General features: G+C 54.4%; 1 protein-coding gene across 2 annotated transcripts in view; it reads right to left on the bottom strand.

Moving 5' to 3' along the window:
* Positions 1 to 24,150, bottom strand: part of gtf2h4 (general transcription factor IIH, polypeptide 4) — a 68,666-nt gene that overhangs the window by 4,645 nt on the left and 39,871 nt on the right. For both annotated transcript variants that reach the window (XM_052043941.1, XM_052043942.1), the window contains exons 6-12: positions 21,967 to 22,055; positions 19,701 to 19,809; positions 15,725 to 15,793; positions 7,415 to 7,498; positions 5,839 to 5,971; positions 4,205 to 4,335; positions 2,101 to 2,148 (exon numbers count right to left, since the gene is read on the bottom strand). In XM_052043941.1, the coding sequence (XP_051899901.1) occupies positions 2,101 to 2,148; positions 4,205 to 4,335; positions 5,839 to 5,971; positions 7,415 to 7,498; positions 15,725 to 15,793; positions 19,701 to 19,809; positions 21,967 to 22,055 (663 nt within the window). The remainder of the gene's footprint in view (positions 1 to 2,100; positions 2,149 to 4,204; positions 4,336 to 5,838; positions 5,972 to 7,414; positions 7,499 to 15,724; positions 15,794 to 19,700; positions 19,810 to 21,966; positions 22,056 to 24,150) is intronic.

Raw genomic sequence — 24,150 nt, 5'->3', positions numbered from 1 at the left:
TTATACCCTGGGGTTGGGGACCACCGTCCAGAAACAACGGCCTCTGACAATGAACTTCAACTTGAGTCTGCTCTCTCCTGCTGCACTGCCCCTGACCACCAGGTGGTGGTCTCGCACCACAGCTGGGGCCCGATCAAGGGTCGACCATGGACAGAGGCACTGAGGTGGAAGTTGAGCCCATGGCTACCTCAACCTCCACCGGGGCAACACAGAAGGAAGCCATTCGGCCCATCGCCTCTGTGGAGGAACGGCCCTCTTCTCTTTGCCCCTTCTCCCGTTGCCTTTTCAGTGGTCAGTGGGCCTGTTTCTGTGCTGTATCATTCTTATTTCTTTAGCCAAAGGGTGGTGGTGCTTTAGGACTCTCTATAGTCAAAGGCTGTGGAGACAGTCACTGAGCACACGTCCAAGTCGAGAAATCGGTGGGGTTTTTATAATATGAAGGGATATGGGCCCTTAAAGAAAGAACAGTACAGCACAGGAACAGGCCCTTCGGCCCACAATGTTGTGCCGACCTTTAAACCTCGCCTAAGACTATCTAACCCCTTCCTCCCACATATCCCTCTATTTTAAATTCCTCCATGTGCTTATCTAGCAATCTTTTGAATTTGACCAATGTACCTGCCTCCACCACCACCCCAGGCAGCACATTCCACACCCCAACCACTCTCTGGGTAAAAAACCTTCCTCTGATATCTCCCCTGAACCTCCCACCCATTACTTTAAAGCCATGCCCTCTTGTATTGAGCATTGGTGAAATGTTGAGCCAAACTAATTAAATTAGTCAAATCTTAAGGGATAGCATGGTTAGGAAGGCACATGGGACACTGTCCTTCGTTACTGGGGGCCTCAGCCAGAGTGCTGCGTGCAGTCCTACTCACCACACAGAAGGGTGAGAGCTCTGGAGAGGGCGCAGAGGAGACTCACCGGGACATTGCCTGTGGTGGAGCGTCTCAGGAGAGGCTGGGTCTGTTCTCCCTGGGGAGGAGGGGGTTAAGGGGGGGCAGGACTGAGGTATATAAAATTATGAGAGGTATAGACAGGGGAGACGGCAGGAAACACTTCTCCGTATCAGAGGTAGATAAAACTCCAGGACATAGCTCTAGGGAAATGGGGGTAAGAGACCTACAGGGGATCTGAGGGGTCCTCTGTAACATTTTATTCTGCATTCTGTTATTGTTTTCCCTTGTACTACCTCGATGCCCCGTGTATTGAATTGATCTGTATGGGTGGCATTCAGAACAAAGTTCATTCACTGTACATTGTGACAATAATAAACCAGGAGCAGTGGTCTGACCGTTCCGTCCCGAAGCCGAGTCGGGGTGTGGGGACCACCGTCCAGAGACAACGGCCAGGTCACTTAATGTCGGAGGGCATGCGTTTACGGTGAGGGAGCGGGGGGTGAGTTCAAAGATGTGCGGGGCAAGCTTTGTCCCGCAAGAGAGCTGGGGTGGAGGTAGAGGCATTTACGAGGGTCTGAGGCACATGGATGTGCAGGGAACGGAGGGACTTGGACACTGTGATTAGTTTAGTTAGGCGTTTAATTACTAGTTTAATTAGTTCGACACAACATCGTGGTGCTGTTCCTGTACTGCTCTGTGTCACAAGATCGCAAGACAAAGGAGCAGAAGTAGGCCATTCAGCCCATTGAGTCTGCTCTGCCACTTCACCATGAGCTGAACTATTCTCCCATCAAGCCCCAATTCCCAGCCTTTTCCCCATATCCCTGATACCCTGATTAATTAGATGCCTATCAATCTCCTCCTTAAACACCCCCAATGATTGGGCCTCCACAGCTGTACGTGGCAACGAATTCCATAAATCCACGACCCTCTGGCTAAAGAAATTTCTCTGCATCTCTGTTCTAAATGGGTACCCTCTAATTCTTAAGACTGTGCCCTCTAGTCCTGGACTCACCCACCAAGTCCTGTGTCCACTAGTGCCCAAGGGGTCCTTGACCCCCTCCCAGGGGTGGAGGGGGGGGCAGTAGGTTTTAACGTCGGTTTACCTTCCCTATCTGCCTGACCTGGTACCAACCAGGCCAGCACCTTCAACTGCAGGGTGTGAGGGGGGGAGAGGCGACGCCTGCCGCAGTCGACTTACCTCTTTCAGCATCACGGGGTGGGCCCTCGTCCGCAGGAAGTGGATGATCTGCAGGAGGGAGGAAGCAGAGGGTGAGCCTCAGGCGGGGGAAGGTGGGGTCCACTGTCACAGGGGGAGGCTAGAAGCCTGTGTGGGACGGAAGTGCTAGCACAGACTGGTTGGGCCAAATGGCTTGTCTATGCATCAAAGAGTCGTAAGAGCCCTTCGGCCCATCGAGTCCATGCCGGCCATTTACACCAATCCCATTTTACTCTCCCCACATCCCCACCATCTCCCCCCCCACCACCCCAAGATTCTACCCCTCACCCGCACATTGGGGGCAATTTACAGCGATCAAGGTATCTACCAACCCCACATGGTCACGGGGAGAACGTGTGAACTCCACACACAGACAGCGCCGGAGGTTGGGATCGAACCCGGGTCTCCGGCGCTGTGAGGCAGCGGCTCTACCCCGCTGCGCCACCCTGCACTGTAGGTTCTGATCCCCGTATCTGCCTTGAATTCACTCCACGATCCCTCCATCTCAAATCCAGCCCTTGAGGGGAGGGGAATCTGAAGAGGGACAGCCCACTAAACGAGGACTGCACTCCTCCCCCACCCTCCCCAACTGCCCCTCACCCACACACCCCCCCACCCTCCCCTCACCCACCCACCCCACACCCTCCCCAACTGCCCCTCACCCACCCATTCCTCCCCCACCCTCCCCTCACCCACCCCTCCCCCACCCCATCTGCCCCTCACCCACACACCCCTCCCCCTACTGTTCCCCCCTGCCTCCCCACCTCCCTCCCTCGATCCCGCACTCCACCGTCCCATCAGACTCCATCAGCTGCAGCCCCCCTGTCCCCTCCCCCACCCCCTCCCAGCCTCTGTCGCTAGCACCGACCCCCGACCCCAGCACTGACCAGCACCGTCCCCAGCACCAACCCCCGACCCCGGCACTGACCCCGACACCAGCACCGACCCCAACACCGGCCTCAGTGACCAGAGGGCCCTCCCCCGAGAGAGCCCACCCGACATCTGCCCGACTGGTCTGGGCACCAGGCTGTGGTGAGCCCATGTCTGGGACAGTCTGCTGTATCGTGTCTGGACACCGTCTGGTGTACCGGCCGGTGGGCCAGTGTCTGGGCACCGTCCGTGCCGGCCGGTGGGCCAGTGTCTGGGCACCGTCCGTGCCGGCCGGTGGGCCAGTGTCTGGTGCACTGTATCACACATTGTTCTGCTTTCAGAGACCCCGTTGGAGCCTGACCTGGGTGTGGGGTGTGGGGTGTGGAGGGGGCGGAGGGAGAGAGCAGGCAGGGAGTGAGTGGAGGGAGGTGGAGGAGGATGGGGGCGGAGAGAGGGTCAGGCGGGGGAGAGGGGACAGTGGGAGGGGACAGACGGAGGGAGGGTGTCGGGCGGACGGACGGAGTGAGGGGGTGGGCAGGGAGTGAGTGTCGGTCGGAGGGAGGAAGGGGCTGTCCGTCTTCAGAATCCCCTTCCCTCGAGGGCTGGAGTTATGGAGGGATCGTGGAGTGAATTCGAGGCAGATACAGGGATCAGAACCTACAGTGCACGGTGGCGCAGCGGGCAGAGTCGCTGCATCCCAGTGCCAGAGACCCGGGTTCGATCCCGTCTGTGTGTGGAGCCTGCACCTTCTCCCTGTGACCGCGTGGGTTTCCCCCCCGGGAGCTCTGGTTCCTCCGGTTCCCAACGACATGCAGGGTTGGTAGATACATTGATCACTGTAAATTGCACCGGCAGGTGGGCCAATGTCTGGCGCACCATATCACACACCGTTCTGCATTCAGGGACCCCCCCCCCCCCCGTTGGAGCCTGAACTGGGTGTGGGGTCTGCAGGGGGCAGGTGGAGGGAGGGCGGGGCAGGCGGGGAGTGGGTGTCGGATGGAGGGAGGGAGGGTGCGGGTGGGGAGTGGGTGTCAGGTGGAGGGAGGGAGGGGGCGGAGTGGGTGTCAGGCGGAGGGAGGGGGCGGGTGGACAGAGGGAGGGGCTGGGCAGGGAGTGTGTGTTGGATGGACGGAGGGAGGGGACGGACGGAGGGAGGGGCAGACGGGCGGGGAGTGGGTATCGGACTGACAGGACCCCGGCTCCCCCGCGGTCTGACCTGCTCGGCGGTGATCCCGTTGGCAATGGACTGCTGCACGCTCTCCCGGCTGAGCTGGGCCACCACCAGGTTGGGGAAGCGGTAAAGCATCTCGGAGAAAAGTGCGATGAGGGCGAGCTGGAGCTCAGAGTCTGCGACAGACACAGCACACGGACGTCAGCCCCACCGCTCGTCTGACACACGCTACATGCAACGTATCGAGGGCACACGGACGTCAGCCCCACCACTCGTCTGACACACGCTACACGCAACGTATCGAGGGCATACAGACGTCAGTCCCGCCGCTCGTCTGACACACGCTACACGCAACGTATCGAGGGCACACAGACGTCAGCCCCACCGCTCGTCTGACACACGCTACACGCAACGTATCGAGGGCACACGGCAATGTCACCCGCGTTATCCAGGAGGAAAGAGAGATTGGGGGAGAAGGGGATGAAAGGGGGAGGGGGAGGAGGAGGGGAGGGGGAGGAGGAGGGGAGGGGGAGGGAGGCAGACTGCGGTGGTGAGAGTGGGTAAAGGAGCAGAAATGTGAGGATGGGGGAGGAGATGGGGATGAGGAGAGGTGGGAGAGAGCGAGAGCGAGAGCGAGAAAAACGTGCACAGATGTACAGTCCTGTACACCTGACCACTCCGGTGATGTGTGCCTGTATAATCCAGTACACAGGACAGGACAGTGGTGTAGACTGTATAATCCTGTACACAGGACAGGACAGTGGTGTAGACTGTATAATCCTGTACATAGTCCAGTGGGAATATCCCACAGCTGACCCTCACCTCCAGGGCCTGGGTTGGAAGCCACCACAGGATCCACGCCCCAGTGCTGCCTGAGCCCAGGGGAGCTGACAGCATGCTCGGTGTCACCCCACACCCTCTTCCAGCCCCCATCCCCAGGGCCACAGCACCTGCTGTCACTATGCAGACAGTTTCAACCCCCTCCGGCGCCAGGAAGCCTTGTAACCCCAGAGGCGTAAAGTTCAACAGAGTGGGGACAGTGCAATCCCAAACACAGGGCCATGAACAGAATGGGACAGTATAATCCTGTACACAGGACAGTGCTGTGTCCGTGGACAGTACAATCCTGTACACAGGACAGAGCTGTGTCCGTGGACGGTACAATCCTGTACACAGGACTGTGCTGTGTCCGTGGACGGTACAATCCTGTACACAGGACAGAGCTGTGTCCGTGGACGGTACAATCCTGTACACAGGACAGTGCTGTGTCCGTGGACGGTACAATCCTGTACACAGGACAGTGCTGTGTCCGTGGACGGTACAATCCTGTACACAGGACAGTGCTGTGTCCGTGGACAGTACAATCCTGTACACAGGACAGTGCTGTGTCCGTGGACAGTACAATCCTGTACACAGGACAGTGCTGTGTCCGTGGACAGTACAATCCTGTACACAGGACAGAGCTGTGTCCGTGGACAGTACAATCCTGTACACAGGACAGAGCTGTGTCCGTGGACAGTACAATCCTGTACACAGGATAGTGCTGTGTCTGTGGACAGTACAATCCTGTACACAGGACAGTGCTGTGTCCGTGGACAGTATAATGCTAAACTAAGGAACACATTTCTCCGAGTTGGAACCTCTCCACAAGATCCCAGGAGCAGCAAACAGACTCCTACCAGTGTAGGCGTAGATCCTGTAGTTTGTCTCCACGACGATGTAGCCTTGACGATGCACGTCGACCGTGCTGCCTGACACACCCAGCGCCAGGTTAATGGCCAGGCGCGTCGGGTAAAACCTCCGTGATTTACGCTGGGGGATGTGGGGAGGGAGGGGTAGCAGAGGAGGGTGGGAGGTGGGGTGTGGGGGAGAGAGGGAGGGGTGGGGGGGGAGAGAGAGAGAGAGTGGGGGCAAGAGAGCGAGAAAAGGGGGGAGAGCGCGGGGGAGAGAGTGTGGATGGAGAGAGAGATGGATTGAAAGAGAGAGAGAGTGAGAGGGGAGAGAGAGAGAGGGGAGAGAGAGAGAGTGAATGCGTGAGAGAGAGTGGGAGGTGAGGGGCAGTGAGGAAGGGGAGAGAGTGGGAGGGAAGGGGGATGAGAGAGAGGGAGACATCTTTAGTCAGCCTCAACCACAGTTTGATCAACTTCCACCACCAGCATTTACAAACGTACAAGTTCTTATCCACCTGGTAAGACATTCCAAAGCAACTCATGAAGGGACAATTAAACAAGAGCAGCCGAAGCAAGTGGGAGAAGTGAACGGAAAACTTGGCCAGCGAAGCTTTCAGTGTGGGGAAGCGCGAGAGGGATGCAGAGGTGGGTGGGGGGCTCTCCAGTGAGAGGCTGGCTCACGGCAGCCGCAGTACTGGTATCAGCTGTTGACCGTGAGGTGTTGGCAGCTCAGAAGTCCCTAGTGAGGCCGTTATCCAGCCAGGCCTTCCCTTCCTGCGGTAACATCGAGTCACACAGCACGGAAGCAGGCCCTTCGGCCCAACCGGTCCATGCTGACCAAGAACCTTCCAAGCTAGTCCCACATCCACATTTGGCCCATATCCCTCTGAACCGTTCCTATCCATGTACCTGGTCCAACTGTCCTTTAAACGTTGTTAATGTACCTGCCTCATCCACTTCCTTTGGCAGCTCGTTCCACATACTGACCACCCTCTGGGTGGAAAAGTTGCCCCTCAGGTTCCTATTAAATCTCTCACCTCAAACCTACGCCCCCTAGTTCTTGATACCCCAACCCTGAGGAAAAATTCTTGCCAGCTTAATGGTGTCTTTCTTTTAGACATGATGCAGAGAAGAGCCACAGCAGGAGGGTATGATGTCCTTCAAACCTGCCAGCCCCCAGACATTAGTGCTGACGAGTGAAGATTGGCTCTCTCTGGAGGTGACGGGTTGCTTGGGACCAATGGAGAGGAATGGAGATGGGTGGCAGACAGAACAAATAAATCCAGAGATACGTGAGCAGGAAGTTAACCCTCTGAAGCACCATATGACGGTTCCAAGGCTGAGGCTTAGTGTGCTTTAGCAGAAAAGCTTTGCTCTGTGTCTAACCCGTGCTGTCCCTGCCCTGGGAGTGTGCAATGGGACATAGGAGAGGGATATTTAACCCATGCTATCCCTGCCCTGGGAGTGTGCGATGGGATGATATTGAGGGAGCTGTACTCTGTATCTAGTCCATACTGTACCTGATCCAGCTTTGTTGAACGGGATAGTATAGAGTGACTGTCCCTCCCAGTCCCATCACCCTTACCTTTCTCTGGAAGACCAGCCCGAATTCCCGCAAGTGCTGCAGGAAGGTCAGCAGAGAGTCGCTCATCCCTTCCACGGAGTAATCCTGCAGAGGACCAGAAAGAATGAACAGGAGGGAGGAGGAGGCACCGACTAGCAGAGTCACCGGAGGTAGGAGGTAGAGTAGGGTGTGGTTTAAACTGAAAGCAATGTCAGCATTCATTTCAAGAGGACAAGAACATAAAAGCAAGGATGTATGGCTGAGGCTTTATTAGGCATTGGTCAGACCGCATTTGTGAGCACCTTTGGGCCCTCTATCTAAGGAAAGATGTGCTAGCCCTGGAGATGGTCCAGAGGAGGTTCACAAGAATTATCCCAGGAATGAAAGACTTGATGTACGAGGTGTGTTTGATGTCTCTGGGCCTGTACTCAAGTGTTCAGAAGGATGGGGAGGGGGAATTTCATTGAAACCTACTGAAAGACCTGGATAGAGTGGACGTGGAGAGGATGTCTCCATCAGTGGGAGAGTCCAGAATCCGAGGGCACAGCCTCAGAATAAAGGGACGTCCCTTTAGAACTGAGATGAGGAGGAATTTCTTCAGCCAGGGGGTGGTGAATCTGTGGAATTCGTTGCCATGGAGGACTGTGGAGGCCAAGTCATTGGGTGTATTTATGGGAGAGATTGTTGGGTTCTTGATTGAGGGGGTTTAAGGGTTACAGGGAGGAGGCGGGAGAATGAGGTTGGAAAAAAAATCAGCCATGATTGAATGGCGGAGCAGACTCGATGGGCCAAATGGTCTAATTCTGCTCCTATGTCCTACAGTCTTATGGAAAGAGTAAGGCCAAAGAGGCAGAGAGTCACACAGCACACAGGCCCTTCAGCCCATTGAGTCCGTGCTGACCATGAATCACCCAATTACACCAGTTCCATTTCATTCTCCCCACATTCCCATCAACTGCCCTCTGCCTCCACCGGATTCTACCACTCATCCACACATCAGGGGCGATTTACAGTGACCGGCCAATCCACACATCTTTGGGATGTGGGAGGAAACCAGAGCACCCAGGGGACACCCACGCAGACACGGGTAGAATGTGCAAACTCCACACACACACACACACGCCACTGTGTCTCCCCCTCAGTTCACAGCCCCGCAGTTTCTTATCAAATGTGTGAAGGTCAGGGTCTGAATCACTGGGGACACGGGAGACCGCAGATGCTGGAATCTGGAGTAGCTAACAATCTGGCTGGAGGAACTCAGCGGGCCAGGCAGCATCTGTGTCGGAACTGTCGACGTTTCTGAACCAGGACTGAATCTTGTTCGACTGCGCAAGTTAGATTAGCCAACGAGTCGGGAAGCGCAACAGGACCAAGGGCTGCAGTGCGGGTGGGGTTCTGGCTTGGAGTTCCGTCACAATCCTACAGATGGAAGCCTCACATGAGCCAACCACCCAGCCCTGCGGCTCCTGACTTGCGCTCCGCTGAGCTTGCAAGGTTGGGGGGGATGGTGGCTGGGAATTGACCACTGCTAGTTGACCACCTTCCCTTCGTTCGCTGACTGCATGCAACGACTCGATGCCTGCCGGTGACGCACTGGCCGAGTTCTGCGCTGTCTGGCAACGGACCGTGCTCGTGGCTGTGTGAGGGCTGTGCACTCTCAGTGAGCAGATGGCTAGCAACGGGAGGCGGTCGGGGTCAGGCTCATTGTGTACATAATTAGACTTTAGCTTACTGGGTGTAATTAGAGGGCGAGTGGTCAGTAGTTTTCAGAACCCTGGGGGCAGTCAGAAGCTTGCAGCTGAGCAGACAGACTCTGAAGTCAAGAGCAGGTTACTTGCCCGCACTCCAAGGACATTACTGTCATCGGCATTTTTTGCCCATCATTACATGTGTTCAAGGAGGTGGTGGTAGCTATCCGTGGGTCCTGGAAGCGGGTAGCAGAAGGTGCTGCCCAGGCAGACTGCCTCGAGATGTTCCGGGGTTATGTCCATGCCCGGGTAGCTGTGGAGAGGGAATATGCGGTGCCATGGAGCCGTTCCGGGACTGTTGGACACTGCAGGGGAGATACGCCATCCTTGGTAGGGATGGGGATATTTTAATTTAATTTAGTTTGTGTTAGTGACTGTGTTTAGTCACTGTTATTGTCTCTGTGTTCGTTGTAGTTTTGTAGTATCGTAGATTGTATTTTGTAATAAAGGAATCTTAAAAAAGGTGGTGGTGGTGAACCTTCTTGGGCAGAAGACCCACACTCAATGATTCAAGAACAGCTTCTTCCCCTCCACCATCGGATTTCTGAACGGTCCATGAGCCCATGGACACTACCTCGTTATTCCTCTTTTGCATTATTTGTTTATTTTTGTAACTTAGAGTAATTTTTGTGTCTTTATGTCTTGCACTGTACTGCTCCTGCAAAGCAACAAATCTCACCACATATGTCAGTGATAATAAACCTGATTCTGATAGTCACACAGCACGGAAACAGACCCTTCGGCCCAACTCATCCATGCCCACCAAGATTCCTATCTGAGCTAATCCATTTGACCCATATTCCTCTAGACTTTACCCATCTAACCGACACAACCCTAATCACTACCTAAGTCTAGCAACACTATGACCACTCTGTACCACAATGGACCTTTTTTTCCTAATTGTGTTCTTTCTTGTAGAAATTTATGTTGTTAATTTTTCTTGTGAATGCTGCTTATCTGATGCTGTGAGCCAGTGATGCTGCTGCAAGCAAGTTTTTCACTGCACCCGTGCACACATGGACTTGTGCATGTGACAATAAATGCGATTTTAACCATCCATGTACCTGTCCAAATGTCTTCTAAACATTGTAATGGCTCATCCCCTCTCCTTCCATAGTACCCCGCCTTTCCACCCTCCCATAGCACTCTGCCTTTACCACCCCACCTCACACCCCCCTCCCCTCACCTCACACCCCCCTCACCCCACCTCACACGCCCCTCACCCCCCACCCTGCCCCTCCCTTGAAGCACACCCTGGGTGTGGGGAGGGCAGTCAGTCGAGGTTCCCGGCTGCAGCCTGTGCTGACACTCTGCTGCCTAAACTGACGAGATCCCTGTTACTTCTGCTCTACATACTCCGGGCGGGACTGCCAGCAGCTCCACTCCACACTGCCTGGTGAAACCACAGCACTGAGCCTCAGCCACCACCAGCCCAGCAGACCATGGGGGGGTGCACTCACTGGGGAAGGGGGGTGGGCACACTCACTGGGGGAGGGTGGGGGTCACCCTCTCCACTGGATCTTGAGGGGGAGGGGTGGGAGCAGCTCTCTTCTGGCGGTAAGCTGTTAACTGGGGGAGTGCTGGGAGAGTCATTGAACCCTCCATGGGGAGGGGGTGTGGTGGTGATCACTGAGCTCTCTCTGGAACGGGGGAGTGTGGGTGGAGCAAGGTCACACACAGCCTGGAAACAGGCCATTCGGCCCAGCTTGTCCATGCAGAATATGGTGCCCACCAAGCTAGTCCCATTTGCCTGTGTTTGGTCCACATCTAAACCTCTACGCCCTCTAAACCCCTCCCGTCCACATACTTATCCAAATGTCTTTTAAATGTTTTCTTTTGGTTGAGGCAAGCACAATGACAACTACTCAGTGAGGGTGGGGAGATGTGGGAGGGTTCAGCGAGCTCTCCACTGAGGGCCGGTGGGGGGGGGGGATTACGCTGAGGGCTGACCCCCAGCTGCTGGTGTGGGAGGTCACTGAGCTCCCAGGGGAGAGGCGATCGAGGAGAGCTCAGAGGGGTTGAGCTCAGATACACGCTGGGACGTGAGGTCCTGCTGCTTGCCAAGCCAGGACCTACGGGATAAGGACAGGACCGGGTTGTTAGGGAGCTGGGGGAACACCCACAGCAGCGGCTTGGACCTCCTGAGGGACACTTGTGTTTACCCAGGACATGCACCAAGTCTTAACTCCTAAATAAACCACTGCAGGAAACGTGTTTCCAGGTGTTTGAGGGACCTGGTACAGACGTTTGCAGTACCCAATACAGTTTGGAGGACCCAATCCAGATGTTTGATGGACCTGGCGCAGATTGCAGATGTTTGAGGGACCCAATACAGACGTTTGACCCGGGACAGATATTTGAGGGACTGGGTGCAGATGTTTGTTGCATCTGACGCAGCTGTTTAATGGACCTGGTGCAGATGTTTGAGGGATCTGGTGCAAATGTTTAATAGACCAGGTACCGATGTTTGATGAACCCGGTGCAGATGTTTGAGGGACCTGCTGCTGATGTTTGAGGGACCTGCTGCTGATGTTTGAGAGATCCAGTGCAGATGTTTGAGTGACTGGGTTTGATGGACCTGGTGCAGATGTTTGAGGGACCCGATAAACGCTCCACACTGAACGTACGTGCTGTGCTTAATCCAGAGAGTAGGTGCAAGGAGATACCGCAGGACCACATGGGAGCTCACCTGTTAATGTGCCTTTCCCATCCCAGTCTCTCCCCCCCCCCCCCCCCCCAACTGACTCTGGGGGAAACCCTTTATTTATATCCTAGGGCAGGCTTGACCACCCCAGAGAGACTCGGGTCATAGAATCATAGAAAGATACAGCACGGAAACAGGCCCTTTGGCCCACTGAGTCTGTGCCGACCATCAACTATTTTTTACAGTTATCCCGTTTTTTTTATTCTCCCCACATTCCCTCAGATTCTACACACTAGGGGGCAATTTACAGTGGCCAATTACCCCACTGATCCACATGTCTTTGGGATGTGGGAGGAAACCGGTGCACCCTGGGGGGGGGGGGGGGGGGGTGGGAGAGGAAGCCCACGTGGTCACGGGGAGAACTCACAGGCAGCGCCAGAGGCCGGGATCAAACCCAGGGTCCCTGGCTCTGCGTGGCAGCGGCTCTATGAGCTGGTGGTGGGGAAGGGGAGGGTATGGGGACATGGGGGACAGCACTGGGAGAGGATGAACAGATTCTCCGTCATTCTGCAGCTCCACAGATCGAAGGGCGGCGCTGGGGAGGGGCGCCGGCACACGAGAAGTCAAAAGCAATTTGTGTGCATTGCCCAGGGCGTCTCTCAGGATTGAGCACAGCATACGAACCGCCAACAGCTCAGAGGCCATCCAATTATAGGCCGTCCTTAGCACAGCAACGAGCACCAGGCAACAGGAATTAATTTACAAGACTGCGACTCTGCCAGAAATTATATCGAACATTAACCCTCTCAGAGACGCCCCCTTCACAGCAGATGGGTTCAACCTTCTGTTCCCACTCACAGTCAGACACCAGGCAGTCTGTTCCCAGGGGAGGGGATTAACCCTTTCACTCACTGCTCCCCACTCATAGTCAGACCGCAGGCAGCCTGTTCCCAGGGGAGGGGATTAACCCTTTTACCCACCGCTTCCCACTCAGACACAAGGCAGCCCGTCCACGAGTAGAGATTAACTCTTTTACCTACTGCTAACCACTCACAGTTAGACAGCAGGCAGCCCATTCCCAAGAGAGAGGATTAACCCTCTCACCCACCGCTTCACACTCACAGTTACACATCGAGCAGCCTGTTCCTAGGAGAGGGGATTAAGCCCTTATACACCTCTCCCCACTCACAGTCAGAACCCAGCCTGTTCCCGGGGAGGAGATTAACCCTTTCACCCACCACTTCCCACTCAGACACCGATCAGCCTGATCCCAAAGGAGACGATTAACCCTTTCACAAGCACTCCCCACTCACAGATAGACCCCAGGTAGCCTGTTCCCAGTGGAGGGGATTAACCCTCTCAAAAGCCTCACAGTTAAGAAACACTTAGGTTCTCCCTGCATTTGATATCCAAGGCAAGTGTGTGTGAGAAGGGTCTCACCCAGCCAGTGTTCCCAATTGACAGCCGCATCCCTTTCACGGCCCAGCACATTACCCTGCGGTCACTGCTCACAGCCTCTCCACGTACACAGGAAAACAGGAGCAGAAGGCGGCCACTAGGCCCCTCCAGCCTGATCGTGGCTGATCTATGCTGGCCCTGACTCCTCTTCTGTGCCAGTTCCCCACACCCCTCTAATCCTCGATGAAATATCTATCCATCTCCGCCTTAACGTTCCAGCCTCCACTGCCCTCGGGGGCAGAGAATTCTGGAGATCCACTGCCCTCTGAAGTCCCTGGTGAGCACTCTGTTAGCGTAACTCGGCCCCCAGCACTTAAGATGCAGAGACCGTCCAGTTCCCCGTCAGTTCTCATTCACCACGTTGGCTGCAGAACTCAAGGGGGGACCAATAATAGATTGCAGGAAATGCCCGATCGGTTAGAGGGTCCCATTTCACGGGGAACCCCTGTAACAGGAGGGGGTGGGGTAGAGGTTGAGCCGGTAGGCGCCAATCCTACCAGCGCATATACACGGTGCAAAGTGCCTCAATTCACAGTAAGTGACCCAACAGGTAGAGGCGTGCATCCTCTGTTCTGGCCCCCTCTCGCCTGGACTTGCCTACCACCTGAACTCACCCACCCCCTGCCTGCGTGTGCTCCTCCCCCTCCCCCCACATTATGGCTTCTGCCCGCTTCCTTTCCAGTCCTGATGAAGGGTCTCAACCTGAAACGGCAACTGTTTATTTCCCTCCATGGATGCTGCCTGACCTGCTGAGTTCCTCCAGCACTTTTTGTGTATTGCTCCAGATTCCAGCATCTGCAAAATTTCTTGTGTCTGAGTTCCCCCAGCATCTTGTTAGTTCCTCTAGACTCTACCATCTGTAGTATGTTCTGTCAACATCCACCCTGCCACGTCCCCTTTAGAATCTTCTATGTTTCAATAAGATCACCCCTCATTCTCCTAAACTTCATTAAAGACCAAACCTTCTTAGCCGTTCTTATAGGACACTCATCCCAGGAATTATTCAAATGGGTTTCTTCTGGACTGCTTCCAGTGCTAAATATTACAAAACATCGACACTTATCCAAGGAAGAGTCTCCTCTCCTCTCTTTTGCCAATCAATTTAAATCTGCCTCCTTGTTTTGTCGAGACAGAGGTCACACTAGAACAGGGTCCAACAGGTAGCTGACCCTACACCATCCCATCCATATTATCCTCTGGACCAGTTCCAATTCCCCATCTCCGCACCACATGGATCCAACCGTACCCGCTGAAAGAGCAACCACTCTTCTTTTTAGAAAGCCGGTGTGCAAAGGGCATATATAAATGCAATACAAGTTACTGGGCAAACAATCACTTCCCAAAGACAAAGCAGCTCATCTTCAGCGTGTGGCAGGTTCTGAGATTAGCTTCCAGTCATCAGATTAGGAGCACTCAAAGTTCTGGCAAGGCAAGAATGCTGACAGCTGGATAACTTCAAACGGACGTGTGGCAGACGCAGCTCGAATTAATGCTTTTGAAACTGGCCCCAATCGATGTTAATCAGCTCCAGCAATGGAATTAAGGTAAGGGTTGGGAGCGATTGATTGTGGGAAATGTAAATCCTCCAGCAAACCACGTTCACAGAGAGGCTCGGGGTCCCACTGTGCACCGTCAGAATCTTTCTAAGCCTCAGATCAATTTCCCATCCTATTCCCACACTGTCTCCCCTCTCCCCCACCTCACTGTCTCCCCTCCCCCACCTCACCGTCTCCCCTCCCCCACCTCACCGTCTCCCCTCCCCCACCTCACCGTCTCCCCTCCCCCACACTCTCCCCTCTCCCCCACCTCACCGTCTCCCCTCTCCCCCACCTCACCGTCTCCCCTCCCCCACACTCTCCCCTCTCCCCCACCTCACCCTCTCCTCTCCCCCCTCACCGTCTCCCCTCCCCCACACTCTCCCCTCTCCCCCACCTCACCGTCTCCCCTCCCCCCCCTCACCGTCTCCCCTCCCCCACACTCTCCCCTCTCCCCCACCTCACCGTCTCCCCTCTCCCCCCTCACCGTCTCCCCTCCCCCCACCGTCTCCCCTCCCCCTTCACTCTCCCCTCTCCCCCTACCCCACCGTCTCCCCTACCCCTCACCATCTCCCCACCATGCCCCCCTCACCGTCTCCCCTCCCCCCACCTCACCGTCTCCCCCTCCTCACCCTCCCCCACCATCTCCCTGCTCTCCCCACTCCACTGTCTCCCTTCCCCCACCCCACTCCCCTCTCCCCCCACCTCACCGTCCCCTCCCCCTACCCCTGTCCCTTCTCCCTCAACCTCACCGTCCCTTCTCTCTCCCCACCCGTCCCCTCTCTCCCCACCTCACCGTTCCCTCTCTCTTCCCACCTCAATGTCCCCTCTCTCTCCCCCCCATCCCACCACCCCCCCCTCTCTCTCCCCCCACCTCACTCCCCTCTCTCTGCCACCTGTGGGGGAAGAGAATGCAGAGTGCTGTGCCATGTGGCCAGTCTCTTACCTTGCCCAATGTGGAGAAGCTCAGCTGGAACACGAAGGACAAAATCTCAACCAGGTCCATTTTTCTGGACTAGAGAAGAAAGAAGAACCGGAATATCAGTATTTTCATAGAGTTGTACAGCACGGAAACAGGCCTTTTGGCCCAACTCGTTCATGCCCCTCCAAACCTTTCCTATCCATGTATCTGTCCAAATGTCCTTTAAACAATGTAATTGTACCCACCTCTGCCACTTCCTCTGGCAGCTCTTTTCATACACCCACCACCCTCTGTGTGAAAAACCTGCCCCTCAGGACCCCTTTAAATCTTTCCCCTCTCACCTTAAACCTGTGCCCTCTAGTTTTAGACTCCCCTACCCTGGGGAAAAACCATTCACCTCCTCTACACCCCTCATGATTTTACAAACCTCTGTAAGGTCACCCCTCAGCCTCCTTCGCTCCAGGGAAAACAGTCCCAGCCTGTCCAGCCTCTCCTTATAACTCAGGCCCTCCAGTCCTGCCTGTTGCCTGCATCAGACCCGACCTGAAACTTCGACAATTCCTTCCCTCCCCCACAGATGCTGCTCGACCTGCTTCCTCCAGCAAATTGTGTTTGAGCTCACCAACGGATGTGGGAGCAGACAGAAAAAGTACTGGGAAGATGGCGGAGCGACTGTTGTCTGGGCAAACCTCTTACAGCCGGCCATGTGTCAGTGAAACAAACTGTCAGCCGGGTTTTCGACCCGAAACGTTGACAATTCCTTCCCCCCACCCCCCCCCCCCCCCCCCACAGATGCTGCACAACCTGCTGAGCTCCTCCAGCAGATTGTCGCTCCAGATTCTGTCGCCCGCAGTCTCCTGTGCATCTGTTGGCGGGCTGCTGGACTATTGGTGGTATCACACCAAATCTTAGAACATAGAACACTACAGCACAGTACAGGCCCTTCGGCCCACAATGTTGTGCTGACATTTTATCCTGCTCTAAGATCTATCTAACCCTTCCCTCCCACATAGCCCCCTATTTTTCTATCATTCATGTGTCTAAGAGTCTCTTAAATGTCCCTAATGTATCTGCCCCCACAACCTCTGCAGGCAGTGCGTTCCACACCCCCACTGCTCTCTGTGTAAAAAACTTACCCCTGACATCTCCCTTATACCTTCCTCCAATCACCTTAAAATTATGTCCCCTCGTGTTAGCCATTTTCACCCTGGGAAAAAGTCTCTGACTGTCCACTCGATCTATGCCCCTTATCATCGTGTACACCTCTATCAAATCACCTCTCATCCCCCTTCTCTCCAAAGAGAAAAGCCTTAGCTCACTCAACCTATCCTCATAAGACATGCCTTCCAGTTCAGGCGGCATTCTTATAAATCTGCTCTGCACCCTCTCTAAATCTTCCACATCCTTCCTATAATGAGGCAACCAGAACTGAACACAATACTCCAAAGTGTGGTCTGACCAGAGTTCTATAGAGCTGCAACATCACGTCGCGGCTCTTGAACGTAATCCTCCGATATCTACTTATTACATTTTCCAGGATAGACGACCACTGGTGATCAGAGGCAGGAACCCAGGCTGAACTTCCACCCCTGCCCCTGAAGCACTGCGGCCAGTTGCAAAGAAAGGAAACGCTTGCAATTTTCCTCCAGCTGGCACAACCCCTGGGCATCATCAGCAGGAGATTCTGTTGCATTGTACAGATTACAGCAGCCAGTTTGCACGCAGCACTCCCACAGACAGCACTGAAGCCGCACCTGCCATTTGTTTAGTGATGCAGGTTTAGGAATGTGTATTGGACCAGGACACTGAGGTTAAAACCCATGGTCTTATCATCATAGGCTCAGATAGGACAGAAATAGGCATTCAGCCCACTGAGTTAGCACTGACCATCAAGACCCATTCCATTTACACTAATCCCAGACACTCACCAACTTTTATCGAGGCACCGTAGGAAGCATCCAATCTGGATGCATCACGGCTTGGTACGGCAACTGCTCTATCCAGGACCGCAAGAAACTGCAGGGAGTTATGGACACAGCCCAGCGCATCACGGACACCAGCCTCCCCTCCTTGGACTCTGTCTTTACCTCTCACTGCCTTGGTGAAGCAGCCAGCATAATCAAAGACCCCACCCACCTGGGTCATTCTCTCTCCTCTCCTCTTCCATCAGGTAGAAGATACAGGAGCCTGAGGGCACATACCATGAGGTTTAAGGACAGCTTCTACCCCACTGTGATAAGATTATTGAACAGTTCCTTTATACAATGAGACAGACTCTGACCTCACAGTCTACCTTGTTGTGACCTTGCACGTTATTGCACTGCACTTCCTCTGTAGCTGTGACACTTTACTCTGTACTGTTATTGTTTTTACCTGTACTACCTCAATGCACTCTGTACTAACTCAATGTAACTGCACTGTGTAATGAATTGACCTGTACGATCGGTATGCAAGACAAGTTTTTCACTGTATCTCGTTACAAGTGACAATAATAAACCAATACCAAACCCTCCCCCCCAGATTCTACCACTCACCTACACACTAGGGGGAATTTACAGTGACCAATTAACCTACCGATCTGCACGTCTTTGGGACAGGACGCAGAACAGTACAGCACAGGAACAGGCCCTTCGGTCCACCATGTTGTGCTGAACTAATTAAGCTGATGATGCCTAATTGCACTGATCCCTTCTGCCTGCACATGGTCCATGCCCCTCCGCCCTCTGCACATTCATGTGCCTAAGTAAGAGCCTCTTAAACGCCCGTCATACCTGCCTCCAGCACCACCCCTGGCAGCACATTCCAGGCACCCACCGCTCTGTGTGTGAAGAACCTGCCCCCAAGATCTCCTTTAAATCCCGCCCACCCCCCCCACCTTAAATGTATGCCCTCTAGTATTAGACGTTTTGACCCTGGGAAAAAGATACTGATAAAAATAATCCTGGTTTGTCCAATCTCTCCCTATAGCACCTGCCCTCTAATCCAGGCAGCATCCTGGTAAACCTCTTTTGCACCTCTTCCGACATGGGAGGAAACCAGTGCCTGAGGTCAGGATTGAACTGGGGTCACTGGAGCTGTGAGGAAGTGGCTCTGCCCACTGCACTACCGCGCTGCCTCACTACCCCTTCAAAATACAGCTGCAGAATCTTTTCCACCTTGTTGAGGGAGCAGACAGAGCTTCAGTTCAAATTCAAGAAGGTGGCGCCTCTGACAATGCAGCATTGCCTCAGCAGGCACCGAGAGTCAGCGCGGATTTGTGTTTCGTCATTCTGGACAAGGGAGTTAACCTGTGACTCCCTGACACAGAATGGCCAGCAGAGCCACGTAGGGAGGGAGGGAGGGGGCGGGGAGGAGAGAGAGGGAGGGGGGGGAAGAGGGGGGGGGAAGAGGGGGGGGAAGAGGGGCGGGGAAAGAGGGGCGGGGAAAGAGGGGCGGGGAAAGAGGGGGGGAAAGAGGGGGGGGAAGAGGGGGGGGAAGAGGGGGGGGAAGAGGGGGGGAAGAGGGGGGGAAGAGGGGGGGAAGAGGGGGGGAAGAGGAGGGGGAAGAGGAGGGGGAAGGGGGAAAGGGGGGGAAAGGGGGGGAAGAGGGGGGGAAGAGGGGGGGAAGAGGGGGGGAAGAGGGGGAAGAGGGGGGAAGAGGGGGGAAGAGGGGGGAAGAGGGGGGGAAGAGGGGGGAAGAGGGGGGAAGGGGGGAAGAGGGGGAAGGGGGAAAGAGGGGGGAAAGAGGGGGAAAGAGGGGGGAAGGGGGAAGAGGGGGGAAGAGGGGGGAAGAGGGGGGGAAGGGGGAAGGGGGGAAGGGGGTAAAGGGGGGAAGAGGGGGGAAGAGGGGGAAGAGGGGGAAGAGGGGGGAAGAGGGGGGAAGAGGGGGGAAGAGGGGGGGAAGAGGGGGGAAGAGGGGGGGAAGAGGGGGGGGAAGAGGGGGGAAGAGTGGGGGGGAAGAGGTGTGTGGGGGAGAGGGGGAAGGTCCCTGGCTAAGTGACAGTTCTCTCTCTCAGTTTTACCTCGGCTGTTTGGAGATACTGCAGCATGAAGTACCAGAGCTGGGAGGAAGTGTCAAGCAGAAGGAACTGGAACCCGGCTGACGTGATGCATGGAGCCTCTGTTCCTTCGCTGGAAGAGACAGAATGAAAGCAAACATTGCAATGGAACCAAGAATCAGTAGACGGATAATAGCAGCAGCTGGAAAGTTGTAGCAACCAGTGTGAACAATCTAAGATCAATTCTTACAGTTCAATAAAATTAATTATGAATTATCGTATAAAGTGAGAATTTAGCACAACCTCTGTCAAATATAAAAACAGATATTCTAGGTGCATCTGTTGAGAGTTCATGTTGACAGTGAGATAATTCAGAATGAGCATCTTCAAATGAAGAACAAAATAAAGACACAGAGCAAGTCATCATTTCCTTGGGAGAGTTTGATGGGACAGTGCAGATGGAGTGTTGATCCGTATCGAACCTGTGCTGTACTGGCCCAGGGAGGGTTTGATAGACCATGTTGTGGCAGCTTCCCCCTGTAGATGAAGCATTACTCTGTATCTGACCTGTGTCGTACCTGCCTGGGCGCGTTTGATGGTACAGTGTAGAGGGAAGATTAGTTCTGTATCTCGAGGGCAGCAGGGTGGCAGAGCAGTTCCTGCTGATGCCTCACTGCTCCACTGACCTGGTCGCTGTCTGTGCAGAGTTTGCACCTTCTCCCTGTGACAGCGTGGATCTCCCCTGGGTGCTCCAGTTTCCTCTCATAGGAAAATGAGGAGACAGGGAACAGGACGAATGGAATTACTCTGCTGAGGGCCAGTTTGGACCCAATGGTCTCCTGTATTGTGACAAGTGTTTAACCCATGATGTCCCTGTCCCAGAAGTGTGTGATAGGACAGTATAGAGAGGCAGCTTTATTCTGTATTTAACCCATGATGTCCCTGTCCCAGAAGTGCATGCAGAGCGAGCTTTGCTCTGTGCCCATCCTGCAAATGGGTGCGATATCCAACCACAGGAACAGACAAGGCTATACGATCCTGAGCCTAGACCCCACCAGCTCCATCTAGCTGGATAGATGCTTGTGCCTGGCGTGGGCACTGGGATTGGAACAGGGAATGTGGAGGAGTTTAGCTGCTTCTGACAGGATCGATAATTAATGCGCCTGGTTTTCTGTGCTCCCTCTGCTCTTGCCAAGCCTTCTAACTGGCTTCTCAAGGTTGACGATCACAGAAACTTTCTGCACCTTCTCCCATCTGCTGCTCCCTAACCATGCTCACGCTGTCAATACCTCTGTTCATACAGGTTTATTTTAATCCTCCCTGTCATCACAATATCCAATAACCTCAAGGACAATTATATTTTATCTGATGTTACCGTGTACTTCAACCAGCAGGGCTTAGTAAGCAAATGGAGCGATGACTGTTTGTGTATAACCCGGTCCCAGAGGGGGAGAGGACAGTGTGTGACCCACTGCCCCACCCAGTCCCAGAGGGGGAGAGGACAGTGTGTGACCCACTGCCCTGCCTGGTCCCAGAGGGGGAGAGGACAGTGTGTGACCCACTGCCCCACTGGGGAGATGGGGGGGGTGGGGTGGGGGAGGAAGAGGACAGTGTGTGAACTGAGAGCCTCCTCCCCACCCTGAATCAGCAGCATGGTGGACAGTCCTCCCCTCCCAGTGGTGGGCTGTTCTGACATCACAGCCGGGGACCCCACTGTACGAGCGGAATACTGTTCCCACCCTGTGCCTAACGTTCCCACCGTTTGGCTCATCCGGAGAGTGAAATTGCTGGCGGTGCCATGGCACAGGGCTGCGTGACCTGTGGAGGGGGTGGGGTTTACAGTCTCCCTCCCTCACCCCACACATTCCACCAACACAGCCCAGTGGCGAGCTCAGGTCCCAGTGCGTGCGCAGCCTTGTAACACTGTTAGTCTGCTCAGTGGGACATCAGAGAGTCAGGGAATCTAGCGACATGTCAAACAACATTTCCAGATGGCTCGCACTGTGAAACCTCAAACTCGGGGTGACGTCTTCAATTACTCATCCCCCGGCACTGCTTGCAGGAGCGAGAGAGAGCGAGAGAGAGAGAGGGCACTTCTCCAGGATGTCTCTATGGTGACAGGCAGCCATTTCCCACCCTCCTGCCCAGGTGCCGCTGGGCTCGTTCTGCTGACGGGGCCAGGGAGACCAGGAGGTCCTGGTTCGATCACGGTGGCGAGTTGGGCCCCGCGGTTGGACCAGGCATCACGCAGCTGGGAGTGGGGAGAACCGCTGGCGAATCCACCACTCACCTCTTCATGAGTCCGGCTTGAATGAGGAGCTGAGCCAGGTCCTGGCTGACAGCCGCGCTGGGAGAGCCCACCATGAAGTGCAGAATCACCTGAAACAGGAGCAGGAGGCTGTGAACCTTCTACAGACACACTGTTGGAAGTAGCCTGACTGGTTGCATCAAAATCAGAATCAGATTTATCATCACCAATTTAGGTGGCATGAAATTTGTTGTTTTGCGGCAGCAGTACAGTGCAAAGACATACAATTACTATAAGTTACAAAAACAAATAGTGCAAATTATCGGAATAATGAGGTAGCGTTCCCTGGGTTCGTGGACCATTCAGAAATCTGATGGCAGAGGGGAAGAGGCTGTTTCTGAATCATTGAGTGTGGGTCTTCAGGCTCCTGTACCTCCTCCCTGACGGTAGTAACGAGAAGAGGGCATGTCCCCGATGGTGAGGGTCCTTAGTGATGGATGCCGCCTTCTTGAGGCACCGCCTCTTGAAGGTGTCCTCGATGGTGGGGAGGGCTGTGCCCGTGATGGAGCTGGCTGACTCCATAACCCTCCTGCGATCCTGTGCATTGGAGGCTCCATACCAGGCGGTGATGCAACCAGTCAGAATCATGGTCTGGTACGGCAATTCCAACGCACAGGAACGCAAGAAGCTGCAGAGGGTAGTGGACACAGCCCGGTCCATCACGGGCACAGCCCTCCCCACCACTGACAGCATCTATCATTGAGAATCCCTACCATGCCATCTTCTTGCTGCTACCGTCAGGCAGGAGGTACAGAAGCAAATCCCACACCATCTGGTTCAGGAACAACTACTTTTCTACAACCATTGGGCTCTTGAAACCAACTGCACAACCATAACCCTACCTCAGCAATGGAACACTACGGGCCACCTCTTGCACTGCCGTGGACTTGTCTCTGATTGTGGTTGTTTCTTGCACTAATATCTTGTTTTGCAGTCTTGTTCTTCACTGTCTAGTATAATGTATGTTCTGGATGTTGCCCGTGCCTGTGATACTGCTGCATACATGTTTTTCATTGTACCTGTACCTCACCGTACTGGCGCAGTATCCAGTGGAAGGGGGCAACACCAATGCTATCCTTGCCTGGCCACTGGACGAGGCTTGGGAACTCCATGTGCCATCTGCTCCCATCTCTCGTCTCCCAGCCCTTCGAGTCAGAGGGCTGCAATGATTACCGACTCCCAGTTCTCCCCGGGTTACGGCAGGGTTCCGTTCCTGTGAGCCGTTTGTAACCCGGACAGTTTGCAAGTCGGAAATGCCTCCGCGAACCAAGCTCCTGCCCGGCAGAAGATGCCTGTGGCAGCTGAGAAACCCGTCCCACTGGTCTCCCAAACACTCATCTGCACGTACAGGCTGTACACAAAATGGGGCGTTTGTAACCCTGGGGGAACGTGCACAATAAAAACGGAAAATGCTGGAAATACGCAGCAGGTCAGGTCACGTCTGTGTTCTGACACGTTCTGACAAAGGGTCTTCAATCTGAAACGTTCGCTCTGTTCCTATTCCCACAGATGCAGTCTGACTTCATAAGTATTTCTGGAATTTTATGCCTTTAGTTTAGATTGCCAGCATCTGCAGTTTTTTTTTTAAATTTTCAATAAATATTGACTGCCTCATCCACTAGGCCATCATTGATAGTTTTGTCTTTTTAGTAGGGGCAGACACAGTAGTGTAGCGGTTAGCGTTATGCTATTACAGCGCCAGTGACCCGGGTTCAATTCCGGCCGTGTCTGTAAGGAGTTTGTACGTTCTCCCTGTGTCTGCGTGGGTTTCCTCTGGGTGCTCCGGTTTCCTCCCACATTCCAAAAGAGGACGCACAGGTTAGGGAGTTGCGGGCATGCTACGTTAGCACCAAAAGTGTGGCGACACTTGCAGGCAGAACACTCTACGCAAAAGATGCATTTCACTGTGTGCTTCGATGTACATGTGACTAATAAAGAGATCTTACAAAAGCAAGTTATGACTCAACTAGAACGCTGACTTAGATGCTGGGAAAACACAGAGAAAAAAATGCTGTCTACTTGGCGTATACAGCCCATTCCCCCAGTCTACCGAAGCAACAACCCTAACCCACTCAATCCCATTCTACAACACAACCACCCTATCGCTTCCTACACTGTAACGTTGTCTTCACCTCAAAAATGCTTCACTGGTTCCAAGGGTATACA

The sequence above is a fragment of the Pristis pectinata genome, chromosome 34 (genome assembly GCF_009764475.1).
Source record: "Pristis pectinata isolate sPriPec2 chromosome 34, sPriPec2.1.pri, whole genome shotgun sequence".
NCBI classification, from domain to species: Eukaryota; Metazoa; Chordata; class Chondrichthyes; order Rhinopristiformes; family Pristidae; genus Pristis; species Pristis pectinata.
This window is presented reverse-complemented; position numbering and strand designations above follow the sequence as displayed.